Consider the following 16,194-nt stretch of genomic DNA (forward strand, 5'->3'; position numbering starts at 1 on the left):
GGGGTCCTCAATCACAGTCCTGGAGGGCCATAGTGGCTGCAGGCTTTTATTCCAACTAGTTTCCTAATTAGAAGACAGTCCATGCCGATAATGAAACTTGCTATTGAACTATTTAGCTTGTTAATGCTTGCATTCATCCAAAAGAAATTTTAATTACACTGTAGAGTTTTCTTCTGTGAGAACATTACCCAAGTGTTTTGTGGACCAGAATAGATTTAAACTTAATGGTCCTTCCAATTCCCCTCTCATTCATTTCTAAACATTTTTTATCACTGACACTTCATGGTAAGCATGTTAGCTGGAGAGCTGCTGGTTTATTGGTTATCTGCATCTCATTATTAAATAATGTTTGATTAAGAAAACAGGCAACAATTAAAACTTAAATGTAGCTGCTAAAAACAAAAATAGGCAATTAAGTGTTCTGAATGGTAACAGGCAAGAGAACTAAAATTAAGCCTAAAAAATGTATTGCTTTAGTAGTAAATAAAAGGGGTTCTAATGAAGAAATTGGTTAAAGTGAAAACCTGTAGCCATAGCAGACCTCTAGGATTGTAATTGAGGACCTCTGATCTACAAAGTAACTAAAATTTGTCTCTGATAAATGAAAAGCACTAACAAGGCATAGAGTTAAACACCAACTATCATTATCAGCAAGGACCGAGTTCTAATTAGGACACTGGCTGGAATGAAAACCCGTAACCACTGCGGCCCTCCAGGACCGTGATTGAGGACCACCTTAATCTCAGAAATGTAAAAATATAAACAGAATAATTGATCTAATTTGTAATTTTCACAGAGAAACATTTGCAAATGCTAATTGTGCTTTCAAAAATGGAGAAACATTTGCAACCATGTTACACTGTGGTCTAAGTTTACAATGTCACGTCACATTCTGTCACCACAGAGCTTTCATACATATAATTATTTTGTCATGTCTTTATTGTTCCCCTCTATTCAAACTGCAAACAATAATAGACAATGCAGCCTATCATTTGACATGCATCAAAACAAACAACTTTACCTCACAGACCCATTGGTGGGTTCTACCACACTTGCTTTTTCCATTGGTGTGCAAAATGATCTTCAAGCCTCAGCCACTTGCATGCAAAAGTCATAATACAATAATCCCTGCAATGCTAGTTGACAGGCACAATAGGAATCCTAAAGCAATTTTCATATTAAAACACTTCATCATTGTTATAGCCTGCAATCACTATCTGTACTATTTTCAATCTGAATGTTAAATTTTAATTATACTACATTAAGAACTGACACTGCTAGAGTGAATGCTTCACTTTCATTTGTAAGCAATTGAAAAAATCATTTTGCCCTACATTAATTTCCTGTTTACAGTATTGCCAACAGAGCTGCAGTTTTGTAATATTATCCTTTGTTATGTTTTGTAATATGCTGTGAAAAAGTGCCTGGCTAGCAAGAGGCCACTAATTAGGAAAATAAGAACTAATAATTTCGCCATTTGGAGTGAATAAGAAAGCAAGAGAAAGCAAGCCATGGAGGGCCTCTGAAGGCTGGCAAGGGGCCATAAGCAGCGATTAAGAGGTGATTTGACTGAAGTTTTTAAAATGATGAAAGTAATTAGTACAGTTGATCCAAGCTGTTACTTTAAGTTGAGTTCAACAGAAACATGAAAATATAGCTGAGAACTTGTTAAAGGTAAATATCACACAAATTGTGGAAAGTTTTTTTTCTTCCACAGAGAACCATTGACACACAAGTAGTGTGGTAGACAGTAGGACTTTATGAACCTTCAAAACTCGATTAGATGTTATTTTGGTGCCATTAGGTGGATAGGATTGGGAAGATTTGTTGGGTTGAACGGTGTGTTCTCATCAAAATATTTGTAATGTTCTAATAAAATGCACTGACCAATAGGGGGCAACACAGCGAGCGAAGGAGTGAGATCAGGAATGACTGATGGGACATCAGTACTATCTTGGCTATTCTCAGCATACAACTGTTCCTTTAAGGGTCAGAGGCCAAGTGATATCATGAGCTACTAGTGCACATTCAAGTCTGGCATCCCTGTAGCCAAAGTACCAACAACTTCACTTTGGATTCCAACATCTGGTTAGGACTGCCTCAAGTATCCATTCTAAGCCAATCAACATGTTCCTGTTAGACCAGGTTATCTAAAAACACAAGGTGAACTACTACATTTACGCTTTATCAATAGCGCCTGACAACCTCTAAGGTCTGTGTCCAGTGTCTTACTTGTATTTGTATGTCTTACACTTATATGAATGAGTAGTAATTTCATCAAGCTGAGCAAGGATAAAAACGAAGCTCTTAGTTGCCTGGCAAAAATTGAAAAAGTGAGAGTCTTCGGGAAAAAAAAACCAAAAAACTTGGCTTTAAACATCAAGGCAGAAATGAAGAAATTAGGAGTTAGTATGGATTCTGGTCTAAACTTCAAATCACACATTACCCTTATTACTAGAGCTTCCCTTTATTATTTAATGGACACTACAAAAGTTAGAATTCTTATAATACTGCAAGAAATGTCTTAAGAAATTAACACTTTTGTTTTTATGCTGACTATATTACTACAGTGCACTCCTAACAGAACTACCTAAAAAAGACATCAATCAGTTGAAGTTAGTTCAGAATGCAGCAGTAAGAATTTTAAACAGGAAAAGAAAATCTGAGCATGTCTCACCTGTTTTAGCATCATTACATTGGTTATTTGTGTCTGTTAGAATTTATTTTAAAATGCTGCTAATCTATACTAATAAAAGGCAAAGCCCTCACTGACTCACTCATCACTAATTCTCCAACTTCCCGTGTAGGTAAAAGGCTGAAATTTGGCAGGCTCATTCCTTACAGCTTACTTACAAAAGTTAAGCAGGTTTCATTTCGAAATTCCATGTGTAACAGTCATAACGGTCAACAACGTCCGCCATGTTAAACTTTCTAATTTATGGCCCCATCTTCACAAAATTTGGTAGGCAGCTTCCCTGCGCTAACCAAAATCGATGTACATACTTATTTCGGTGGTACGACGCCACTGTCGGCCGCCATATTGAACTTTTCAACGGTTTTTGTTACTTATCGGCCCATCTTCAAGAAATATAGTACGCGGATTCCCAACGCTAACTGAATCCTACTTCCGTACATATATACATCCATAGCCTGCAGCTCGGTTGCCGTGTGAGGCGGCGTTGGGTCCCCCATCCCCACGCCTCCCATGTAGTTGGCTGCCTGCCTATATAAGGCCGTCCGTCGCTCCGGTCTCTTCATTCCCTTCCTTGCTTCGCCACGGTATTCACGTCTCCCTGCTGATAACTGCAGCCTTCTTATTTAATCCACGGCTTCTCCGCTGTCTTATTGTTCGTTTATTACAATTATAGTTATTGTGTAGGTATTTCAGACTCAGTTTACATTGTTCAGATACCCATTTCCTTTATTGTTACAACTGTACCCCCATTAACATGTCTATCGAGGTGATCACCATCGATCAAAGAACTGTCACTTACCGAGTGGTTTCCATGCTCAGAGATGGTGACTGCCTTTTCCATTCTCTGTGTTACATATTGCACGGCCATATCAGGCTCACTCTTGATATCCGGAGGAACATTGTGTCTTATGTATTGAATGACTGGGACAGGTTCAAGGTGTGGACTGATGACGGTACAGGAGATAATTATACTACACAGGAGCACTAGAAGAGTGAAATGCTTAAGCCCTTCACCTATGGTTCTGCATGTGAGTTGATGGCTGCCGCTGAATTGTTTGGTTGTCGCTTTCAAGTCTACCGAAATGGCCAAATATTTTACACCTTTGGACAACCGCCAATGCCTATTAAACATCTTAAATTCACAGGTGACGATCTGAGTAGTGGACACTTTGATGTTTATCAATGTTTAAACTCTCAAAAGCTGGATGCGAAGTTACCAATGAAACCCATTTCAATTCAAACGCCTCCAATTTCCAGTAAGGCTCTGCTTCGCAATGACAATTAATAAGTCTCAGGGACAGACCCTACAAAAGGTTGGCATTGATTTGAGGCGAGATTGCTTTTCACATGGCCAACTATACGTTGCATGCTCAAGAGTAAGCTCAGCGCACAGCTTGCTCATATTACAACCGGAGGGCCGAACTGACAACGTGGTATACAAAGAGATCCTTAACAAATAATTATTAGTATATTTTCCCTCAGATTATAAAGGTTTACTTTTCTTCTTAATAAAAATTTTAAAGCAGTACTTCGCCGCTGTGAAGCGCGGGTATTTTGCTAGTGGTATATAAAACTCTGAATAATTTTGTTCCTTCTTACCTTTTGGAGTGTCTGTTTGCTCACGCTTCTAGTCATAATTTTAAATACTCAAACACTGATTTCCTTAATTTTCTAAGAGCTAAGCATGAAAGTAATGGTGAGAGGGCCTTTTGCTGTGTGGGATATGGCCCAGACACAGACAGGTAGACATCGTTTAAAGCACCACACACATTTATATACACAATACAATTTACAAGTTTCACAGCACACAACCCAGTACTCCACCAAAGTCCAGGCCTCACCACGATGCCTCTTTCACTAGGTCCGCCTCCAATCCTCTCCTCCCGAGCGCTCTCTCTCTCTTCCTCCCGACTCCAGCCATTGAATGGAGGGAGGCAGCCCCTTTTATACCCACCCGGATGTGCTCCAGGTGCCTCCCAATGAGCGCCTGCCGGCACATGGCACATCAAACACATTAGCACTGCTTTTATAAATTCCATACCAGATAGCATACAACAGAGACATAACAACAACTACACACAGAATCACAAATGCAGACACTTGTCCTTTTATTAATATATAATATCACATACTTCTTGGATCTGCAATTATAACTAACCTCTATTTTACCGTTATATTTTCTAGTTAAACACCACCATCATCTGATCAAAGTACCATGCAGCTGCTTGTGTGGTAAGGTAAGGTCTGCGGATCATTGCCTGTAAAATAAATAATCGCCATACTCGCGACATAAGGAGGAGGAGTGGTAGTGTGGCTGGAGCGGTTCCCGGGCGTGATGCGGCACAAGCATTTTCTCAGTTAACTGCACAGGGGATGAATCATCCATATCCGTAATTGATGCCAGGAGCGGCTAATCGCCACACCTGCACCACGTCCCCATGTATAAGATGAGAAGTGCGAGTACATGTGGGGAGAAGAAAAAAGTGAAAGAAATGGAACTGAGGTTAAGACGGCTGAAGGGCAGTCTCGTTGAGGACGATCGGGCCACCTAGAGGGAGGAAAGGCAGCACGAGTTGGGGCCCCATAAAGGAGCGTAGGCTTTGACACTCTAGGGCCTGGTTCGCCCCCCTTGAAAAATGATACGGAGTGGGGCGAGCATGGCGAAGGACCTCCCTATATATTTGAGGTACAACTGCAGGAGCGCGAAGGAAGATGGGAGGACAGCTGACTTCGGATGGTCTGCCTGCACGGTCGGAGGAATGAAGTTTGTGGCTGCTGGGTCTCCGCAAGCTGCACGAGTGATTGGTGAGCCAGGGATACATAGAAGGATGGTGAGGTGCTAGTGACTGCATTTTAACCTCTGGTTTTAATGGATTTATTTATTGTGGTTTTTATCCCCCACTTTTCACTTGGTTTTTATGAATTATTTATTTATGGATGTTTTGGAAGCACTGCACTGTGGATACTGTTTTGGTTTTGACTGTTTTTAACAAAAGCACCTTTGCACTTTTCCACCATCCCCTTGCTCCATGTGAGATTTGTCTCCATTAGTCAGCTCAGTTCGGTCATAACTATCAACGGTGTTGGGTTCGAGAGGCCCCCAAATGTGAAAAGGGAGTCTGGAGTGGTCCCGCATCGTCACAGCCTCCAATGCTGGAAGTAATCTGGACACTCCAATTGCCAATGAGACCCACTGCATCGAATCCTCAAGGACGAAGCTTAAAAATGGTAGAAACTAATTAAGCTCTTTTGAGTTACATAGAATCCCCAGTGGATTCTGGGTGGTCTTTTGGTTTTGGAAAAAACAAAATCTGATTTTTTTTTTCTAGCATCTCGTCAGCTGCAGCATTTTTTTTTTCTGCTCTCATTGCTCAGCTGACCACTGCATCAGACTTACCAATGTTCTCATGAGAGGTAAACACATCCATAATTAAGGACTTTATCTATTACTTGCATGTCTGCATCATTTAATTCTGTATTGACTTATCCTTCTTTACTATTTTTGATATTTCATTTATTTATTTATGCTCTTATTTCTACTTTGTTTTTCTTAAAAAAAATTTTCGCTAACCTCACATAAAGTACATTGAGCTGAATGTCTTGCATGAAAATGTATGATAGAAATAAATGCTGTTATTAGATAAGGGGTTTAACTTCTTCTGCAGCCAAAAGTGAATGAAGTTTACAGTTGGGCAATGGCTCACTGGCGGAAAGAATACCTAGGAATTGTGAGGCAGTATGGAAGGGAGAATGGGACTGCATGGTAGCATTTTGGAGATTGGCAGGCCACATCAACACAGAGACAAGAGATCAAGAATGGGCCAGAGGAACAGGATATTTTCTGGTTTTTGTCTTCTCTTTTAAACTCTGTATATTCCCTGTGTGTTTTATTAGTTTAACAAATAAACCGATATATAATGCATGGAGCTTCGTTGACAATATTCCAGAGGTGGACAGAAACCAGTGAACGTTGTTTCAGTGCTTATTATAAAAGGAACTACACAGCATAATCAAGACATTAAAAAAGCAAACTCATTACTTACAGTGGTTTCAGCTGAGATCCTCTCAACAAGCTCATTAATGGAAATGGCAGACTGTTTTAGGCATGGAAGAGATTGCCGAGTATTGGCTTGATCGTCTGGATTATTAATTTTTAATGTGAAAACTCTTGATTTAAAAGGAATACATGATTCATGCTTGCCGGCAGGCATAACTGTGCCATCTTGAAGCATCGCTATACTATTTTTCTGTGAAAATTCCACTACAGCACATACATCCTGTAAATGAAGAAAAGTGTTACGTTAGCGTTAAATCAAGAGGAATGAATTAACAACAGAATACATCAAACACCGAATAATTTCAAACAAATATTTAAAGTAACATTAAGGTAAAATAAAAGCCCAACACAGTGAAAGTTTTGTGACTGAATAAGCAGAGTTGTAAAACAATTGAATAAAAGGGCAAACACTTTTCTCTTATGATACTGTACTCCTTTAATGCAGGTAATCACATCCTTTTACATCTTCTACAAGTCTTTGGCAGCCAGTGCGATTTTCAATGCTATGATGTGCTCGATTGGTAACATCACTTCAAAAAGAGACCCTTCGAATCAACAAGCTAATCAAAAGGGCAGGCTCAGTTATGAGGTGCATTGTCTACCTCCTGGAGGTAGCAGAGGAGGAGAAAATGAAGAGAAAACTAAGTGCCATTATGAACAATGAGCCACATCCTCTCTATGACACCATAGCATTGAGGACTTTCAGCCAACTAGTTATTCATCAGAAATGTTTCAAAAAACGCTACTGGGACTTCATACCCTCGGCAATCCACCTTTATAGTTCCTCACTGTGACTGCTCTTCTAATCTTTAGCCAAGTCACATATTTCTTTATATTTCTGGTCATTCTGGTGTGTATCTGAGAAGGGGTTTGATGTTTGTAGTACTATAATATTTATTTATTCATTGAGCTTCTATAAAAAGCTAAAATTTCCCCCTGGGGATAAATAAAGTGCTATCTATCTGACAGAATCACTGCCATCATCAGTGAAATATCAGTTCAAACTTACCTATTACAGTCAAAGTAAAAAGTATGTGAACCCCTAGGAATTATCTATATTTATGTGTAATTCCCATATAAAACGTGGTTGTATCTTCATGTCAGTCACAATAACGAACAAACACAGTCTCCTATAACTAAAGATACATAGATTTTCAGAGAATTTCTGACCACATTGAATAAATCATTCAAACTGTGAAACTGAAGGTTGGAAAAAGTAAGTGAACCCTAAACTAATGACTTTTTAAAAAGTTCATTGCAGTCCGAATTTAGCACACCTGGAGTCCATTTAATGAAACGAGTTCAGAGGTGTGGCCTAGAATGACTTTGATTGATCAAAAACACTATAAAGTTTGAGTTTGAGCTTTTGACAAGAAGCATATCCAGATGGGAATCATGCCTCGCACAAAAGAGCTGTTTGAAGAGCTACGATCGAGAATTGTTAATCTACACAAGGCTGGAAAGGGTTACAAAGTCATCTCAAAGATTATAGATATTCATCAGTCGACTGTTAAGCAAATGGCTATAAATGGAGAATATTTGGTATTGTGGCTACTCTGCCTAGAAGTGGGCGCACTGCCAAGATGACCCCAACAGCACAACACAAAGTCAGCAATAAGGTAAAGAAGAACCCTAGAGTGACAGCAAAGGACTTGAAGAAGTTATTAGAACTGGCTAACATCTCTGTTCATGAGTCAACAAATCGTAAAACATTGAACAAGAAAGGAGTCCATGGCAGGACACCAAGAAGAAAGCCACTGCTATCAAAAAAGTACATTGCTGAACGCCTGAAGTTTGCGAAAGAGCACTTGGACACTCCACACCGGTACTGGGAAAATGTTTTGTGGAGTGATGAAACCAAAATTGAACTATTTGGGAGGAACAAGCAGAACTTCATTTGGCGTAAAAGGGGCACTGGATATCAACATCAAAACATCATCCCTACAGTAAAGCATAGTGGAGGGAACATCATGATTTGGACCTACTTTGCTGCATCAGGGCCTGGACAGCTTGCCATCACTGAGGGGAAAATGAATTCACAAGTTTATCAACAAATTCTCCAGGATAATGTGAGGGTGTCTGTCTGTCAACTCAAGCTCAGAAGAGGCTGGGTGATGCAACAGGACAATGACCCCAAACATCACAGCAAATCCACAGCACAATGGCTTCAGAAGAACAAACTCCGCCTTTTGGAGTGGCCCAGTCAGAGCCCAGATCTCAATCCTATTGAGATGCTGTGGAATGACTTGAAGAGAGCCATACACAGAAGACAACCAAAGAATATGGAAGAGTTAAGGCAGTTCTGCAGGGAAGAATGGGCTAAAATTCCCCCCGCACGATGTGCAGGTCTGATCTGCAGGTACAGGAAGCGCCTGGTTGAGGTCATTGCTGCCAAAGGAGGGTCAAGCAGTTATTAAATCCCAAGGTTCACTTACTTTTTCCACTACCATTGTGAACGTTGAATGCATTTGTAAAATAACGACATGAAAGAGTAGAATTTTTTGTGTGTAATTGGCTTTAGCTCATTGTGTATATCAGTATCTGTGACTTAGATGAAGATCAGATCACTTTTTATGACCAATTCATGTAGTAAACCAGAGAATTCCAAAGGGTTCACATACTTTTTACTTTGACTGTATATACAGCAAATGTGCTGCTGTAGTTGTGTGCATTGTGAACACCATAAAAGTTAAATGTAAGGAAAATTGTGTTTTGTATAATATTTCAGCCCCGAGACCCTGAACTGGCCGCTGGTACAAGATCATTGGTACAAGCGGCCGAAATTAGCTTTCTCCGCAGGGTTTCTGGACTGTCCTTTAGAGACAGGGTGAGAAGTAAAGACATCTGGGAAAGACTTGAAGTAAAGTCGCTGATCCTCTGATTCAAGAGGAATATATTGGGGTGGTTTGGGCATCTGATAATGCATTTATTTCCCAAGCCCTATGTATTTAATTTGCTAATAAAGTACCCTTTTTTTATCTGTGGTGTGTCTCCAACTTGAGACACACTACAGATACAAAGCAGCCTCTCTCATTATGGATCACATGCCCTTTATTTAGCAAACAATTAATTTGAAATATAATTTGCCTCTCTCATTACTGATCATGTGTCCCTTTTTCAGTGCACAATTAACCTGAAATACAGTTTGAAAGTGATTCGCTTTTTTCAAAGAAAAACATGCATATTCTGGTCTCTGTTTAACTTTAAGCAGATCACAGTTTATGTCATGCAGTGCTCAAGTGAGCAAATGCCAAGGCAGAATTAACTGTCTGGAACTGGATTAGCAGTAAATTACAAATGAAAAACACAAAATACTTACAAAGCTTTCATAGAAGAAGTAATTGTTAATATCTCCGTATTTTGACAAATACTTAAGCAACGACTTCTCACTGACTTTTTGAGGGCAGGTTAAAAGAACAGATCTCTCTGCTTGCTCTTGTCTCTCATTTTGAAGTTCAGCAAAAGATTTTATTTCCCTGTTGATTTCTAAAAGCACGAAGAAAGATCAGAGCAAAGAAAAACATAACAGTTTGTATACATGCTTTATGAAATAGGATATCTGCAGACATTTACTACGTAATTAATTTATGCTGCCATTATGTTAAAAATGATAAATAGAAACAACTAAAAAAAAAATGCAAAAATTGGTATGGAATGGTCCATATAGTAATTCCAAGTTAACAAATTTGTGATAATGCAGGGAGTTACTTAATGGAAAATTTTGCAATACAATACAAATGATTGTACTGTACAATAATACAGAATCAAGTACAATAAATTATATATTACATATTATGTACACAACTAAATGTAGATTAAAATTAACAGAAAATTGAATCACACAAACAACTTCAATATTTACAGTACTTAGCATTAAAAAGTAAGATTTTTATTCATTTCCCAGTGAACACCAGAACAATTAGCAAAATTCTATACAGTGATCCCTTGCTATATCGCGCTTCGCCTTTCGCGGCTTCACTCTATCGCAGATTTTATATGTAAGCATATTTAAATATATATCACGGATTTTTTGCTGGTTTGCAGATTTCTGAGGACAATGGGTCTTTTAATTTCTGGTACATGCTTCCTCAGTTGGTTTGCCCAGTTGATTTCATACAAGGGACGCTATTGGCAGATGGCTGAGAAGCTACCCAACTTACTTTCTCTCTCTCTCTCTTGCGCTGACTTTCTCTGATCCTGACGTAGGGGGTGTGAGCAGGGGGGCTGTTAGCACACCTAGACGATACGGACGCTCGTCTAAAAATGCTGAAAGATTATCTTCATGTTGCTACCTTCTGTGTGCAGCTGCTTCGTGAAGCGACATGCTGCACGGTGCTTCGCATACTTAAAAGCTCAAAGGGCACGTATTGATTTTTGACTTTGTTTTTCTCTCTCTCTCTCTCTCTCTCTGCTCCTGACGGAGGGGGTGTGAGCTGCCACCTTCAACAGCTTTGTGCAGCGGTGCTTCGCATACTTAAAAGCCAAACAGCCCTATTGATTTGTTTGCTTTCTTCTCTCTCTCCTGATGCGCACTCCTTTGAAGAGGAAGATATGTTTGCATTCTTTTAATTGTGAGACAGAACTGTCATCTCTGTCTTGTCATGGAGCACAGTTTAAACTTTTGAAAAAGAGACAAATGTTTGTTTGCAGTGTTTGAATAGCGTTCCTGTCTCTCTATAAGCTCCTGTGTTTCTGCACAAATCTGTGACCCAAGCATGACAATATAAAAATAACCATATAAACATATGGTTTCTACTTTGCGGATTTTCTTATTTCACGGGTGGCTCTGGAACGCAACCCCCGCGATGGAGGAGGGATTACTGTATAGAGCTCCTGAATAGCTACAGTGGTGTGAAAAACTATTTGCCCCCTTCCTGATTTCTTTTTCTTTTGCATGTTTGTCACACAAAATGTTTCTGATCATCAAACACATTTAACCATTAGTCAAATATAACACAAGTAAACACAAAATGCAGTTTGTAAATGGTGGTTTTTATTATTTAGGGAGAAAAAAAAATCCAAACCTACATGGCCCTGTGTGAAAAAGTAATTGCCCCCTGAACCTAATAACTGGTTGGGCCACCCTTAGCAGCAATAACTGCAATCAAGCGTTTGCGATAACTTGCAATGAGTCTTTTACAGCGCTCTGGAGGAATTTTGGCCCACTCATCTTTGCAAAATTGTTGTAATTCAGCTTTATTTGAGGGTTGTCTAGCATGAACCGCCTTTTTAAGGTCATGCCATAGCATCTCAATTGGATTCAGGTCAGGACTTTGACTAGGCCACTCCAAAGTCTTCATTTTGTTTTTCTTCAGCCATTCAGAGGTGGATTTGCTGGTGTGTTTTGGGTCATTGTCCTGTTGCAGCACCCAAGATCGCTTCAGCTTGAGTTGACGAACAGATGGCCGGACATTCTCCTTCAGGATTTTTTGGTAGACAGTAGAATTCATGGTTCCATCTATCACAGCAAGCCTTCCAGGTCCTGAAGCAGCAAAACAACTCCAGACCATCACACTACCACCACCATATTTTACTGTTGGTATGATGTTCTTTTTCTGAAATGCTGTGTTCCTTTTACGCCAGATGTAACGGGACATTTGCCTTCCAAAAAGTTCAACTTTTGACTCATCAGTCCACAAGGTATTTTCCCCAAAGTCTTGGCAATCATTGAGATGTTTCTTAGCAAAATTGAGACGAGCCCTAATGTTCTTTTTGCTTAACAGTGGTTTGCGTCTTGGAAATCTGCCATGCAGGCCGTTTTTGCCCAGTCTCTTTCTTATGGTGGAGTCGTGAACACTGACCTTAATTGAGGCAAGTGAGGCCTGCAGTTTTTTAGACGTTGTCCTGGGGTCTTTTGTGACCTCTCGGATGAGTCGTCTCTGCGCTCTTGGGGTAATTTTGGTCGGCCGGCCACTCCTGGGAAGGTTCACCACTGTTCCATGTTTTTGCCATTTGTGGATAATGGCTCTCACTGTGGTTCGCTGGAGTCCCAAAGCTTTAGAAATGGCTTTATAACCTTTACCAGACTGATAGATCTCAATTACTTCTGTTCTCATTTGTTCCTGAATTTCTTTGGATCTTGGCATGATGTCTAGCTTTTGAGGTGCTTTTGGTCTACTTCTCTGTGTCAGGCAGCTCCTATTTAAGTGATTTCTTGATTGAAACAGGTGTGGCAGTAATCAGGCCTGGGGGTGGCTACGGAAATTGAACTCAGGTGTGATACACCACAGTTAGGTTATTTTTTAACAAGGGGGCAATTAATTTTTCACACAGGGCCATGTAGGTTTGGATTTTTTTCTCCCTAAATAATAAAAACCATCATTTAAAAACTGCATTTTGTGTTTACTTGTGTTATATTTGACTAATGGTTAAATGTGTTTGATGATCAGAAACATTTTGTGTGACAAACATGCAAAAGAATAAGAAATCAGGAAGGGGGCAAATAGTTTTTCACACCACTGTAACTACTGTATATCTTAGCAAAGACAGAACATTTTAGAACAAGTAGTTTCCAACATATCCACCCTGAATGTCAAGACCTGTACGCAATGGTAACAGCCAAAAAACCTGATCTGTTTCTTCAAATAAGTTTTGTTGCATTCGCCTTGTTACAGGCTACATGTCATCTATCCATCTTCAAGCCCACTTACTCTGAGTGGGGTCACAAAGGAGGTAGTAGGAATGGAGAGAGTAAAGACAAAACTGAGTGCCACTGTGAACAATGCTTCCCATCCTCTCCATTACATACAAACACTGAGGGTCTTTCAGCAGCAAATTATTAAGCAGAGCTCCTTTATACCAACAGCAATATGTGTAACTGCCTGATCAGATGTCTTTCTTTTTAGTATTCTTCATTATAGTCATTCTGTTGTATATTTGAAAGGGATTTTTTGTTTATTGCCATTATGTAATAAATAATTTTATTTATTTATTGAGTTTTTCTAAAATAACAAAAGGACAAATAAAATTCAATCTATCAATCCATTTAAATCAATCCTCAGATTCTAAAATGCAATGCCATAATGAATGCATTTTCATGCACACGCATAATAGGATAAGGTGAGTAATCTGATTACTTAAGGCAGAAACCTGGTTTCTTAAAAACCCTCATTTATGAGCACAAGACCACTTATGGAGTTCTCCTTTGGCAATATGCTCAGATGACATAAAAATACACTAAAAATAAAAAATGAAAAAAAGATTTAAGGATTATCAATGGCCACCATAATTCCGAAAACAAGCCTAGAGCCCCTCCTCAGCAGTGTGGTGAACATTACTTTTAAAAATGACTTAGTTACATTTCTTATTACTTACAAAAAAAGAAACTAAACATGTATATAAATATTACAAAATGTAACATGCTACAAACAGCACAATTTCTTCTGTTATAACGCTGCTACTTAAACGGACTGCAAATCCCAGCAGCTCTGGTAGAACTTTGTCATTGGGTGGTTTTTGGATTTGAGTAGCGGTGGCTGGGAGGAAAGATGATTAAGTGCTAAGTTTAAAAAGAAGCCAAAAGACATCAACGAGAATCGTGACATCTGTGTCTGTTTCTTTCTATGCTTCGCTATCAACTGAATTATAAATGTAACCACCTGGGTTTACAGTTTTTTTGCATTTATGTTCTGGTCCTGTGCCTGCTTGTTTGTGTGATTTCATCTTGATCAGAATATGTCTTTGTCTGTGGAGTCAAACCAGTAGAAATCCACATGTAACAACTGGAACACAGCAGGATAATACTTTTCATAACATGCAGGAAGCTGTTCACTTGGGATATCAGTTTATTCTTACCATCATCGGTATTTGCCATACTGGACTGTGTTTGGATTGCTTCTGTGAGTGTTCACTGTTTACTGTTTTATGCTCAGTGCTTTGTCGGGTGTTATTTGTCTAGTGTTTGTTAAATAATTATCGCCAGTGTGGGAATTTGTATGGGCTTCTGTGTGTGTTTGATTTGTCTAATAATTGTTTTTTTCCTTCTTAATTTGTTTAATATTTATTTTATAATGAATTAAATTGGGCTGTGTAATAAGAATAATAACAATTCTTTACATTTATATAATGCTTTACATAGTGAGTCGAGAACCAATTCAACTACCTGGATGATGTGATTGCAGCCATTTTTGCATTAGTATGCTCACCACACATTAACCCTTAGGTGGTGAAGGGTGAGAGAGTGCGAGACAAGGGATGATTAGGGGGCCAAAATGACTAGGCCATGGTGGCCTGTTTAGCTAGGACATTGGGATGCACCCTGCTTTTTACAAAAGATGCCCAGAGATCTTTTATGACCACAGAGAGTCAGGACCTCAATTTTACGTCTCATCTGAAGGACGACCCCATTTATACAGCACAGTGTCCCTATTATTTCAGTGGGATTCGCATTCAGACCTCAGAGTAAGTACTCCCTGCTGGCTTTTCCAACACCTCTTCAAGCAGCAACCCAAGCTTTTCCTGGTTGGTCCCCCATCCAAGTACTGGCCAGGCCCAAACATGATTAGCTCAGGTGGATGACCTGTTATGATGTGCATGTGATATGGGTACTTTATTACTTGTGTGTGTGTGTGTGTGTGTGTGTATACACGAGTGAGCTGGGTCAAGGCAGGGTGTGATCCTGGGGTCCTAGAAATAAACAAGTCACCAATCTAAGATAGTGTCACTGAATTGCTACACTTTTGTATGAAAAAACGCACATTTCACAGGCCAGGGTTTGTCATTAAATCCTAAGCCCATATATGAACCTTCATGAAACAAACCAAAAACACAGCCACACATGATTATTTTCTTGTTACTTTCTCGTATACAAAGTATTGGAATCATCCAAAAATTTGATTTTGAGATTTTGATGAACCTCAACATTTTAGACCTCCCTAAGTCTGAAAATACAATTTTTGGAATGATGTCTTTGTGTGTGTGTGTGTGTGTGTGTGTGTATATATATATAAACATGATAACTTAAGTACGCTTTCACTTAGGTCAACCTGATAGTATTAGATACAAAGCGTAGATTTCTAGATTTCTATCAACTTTTGAGCTATTTCTGCAAACCGGAAGTGGTACTTTACATGAAACTTTTCCCAAAAATATTAAAAATGTGATCATTTCACATTTCACATTGAGTACATTGCACACATCACTAAAGTCTCTTGCAACTTTTGACCCACTTCTGCTTACTGAAAGTGGTAATTTACCTGAATTGTTAGCCAAAATAAAATTACCACGGCAAATTTTTTATTCATGCGGCTACAGAGTCTGATTTATTCAACTTTACTTTTACAATAATTGTTCAGTATATTATTAATTTGATTTGTTGTTGATGGTTCTTTAGTGCACATAACATAAAAATATAATCATTGTCTTGCGGGTTACTCTTCAAATATCTATTCCCATATCTGAGTATACACGAAAGTCTAGGGGAGACCACTCCCGATTTTGTTTT

At 39.1% G+C, this 16,194-nt stretch overlaps 1 protein-coding gene across 1 annotated transcript in view; it reads right to left on the bottom strand.

The window, feature by feature from the left end:
* Positions 1-16,194, bottom strand: part of mtpap (mitochondrial poly(A) polymerase) — a 63,241-nt gene that overhangs the window by 40,089 nt on the left and 6,958 nt on the right. The window contains exons 2-3 of the mRNA XM_028804342.1: positions 10,072-10,238; positions 6,739-6,972 (exon numbers count right to left, since the gene is read on the bottom strand). Coding sequence (XP_028660175.1) covers positions 6,739-6,972; positions 10,072-10,238 — 401 coding nt within the window. The remainder of the gene's footprint in view (positions 1-6,738; positions 6,973-10,071; positions 10,239-16,194) is intronic.

Source organism: Erpetoichthys calabaricus, chromosome 6, assembly GCF_900747795.2.
Source record: "Erpetoichthys calabaricus chromosome 6, fErpCal1.3, whole genome shotgun sequence".
Lineage (NCBI taxonomy): Eukaryota > Metazoa > Chordata > Cladistia > Polypteriformes > Polypteridae > Erpetoichthys > Erpetoichthys calabaricus.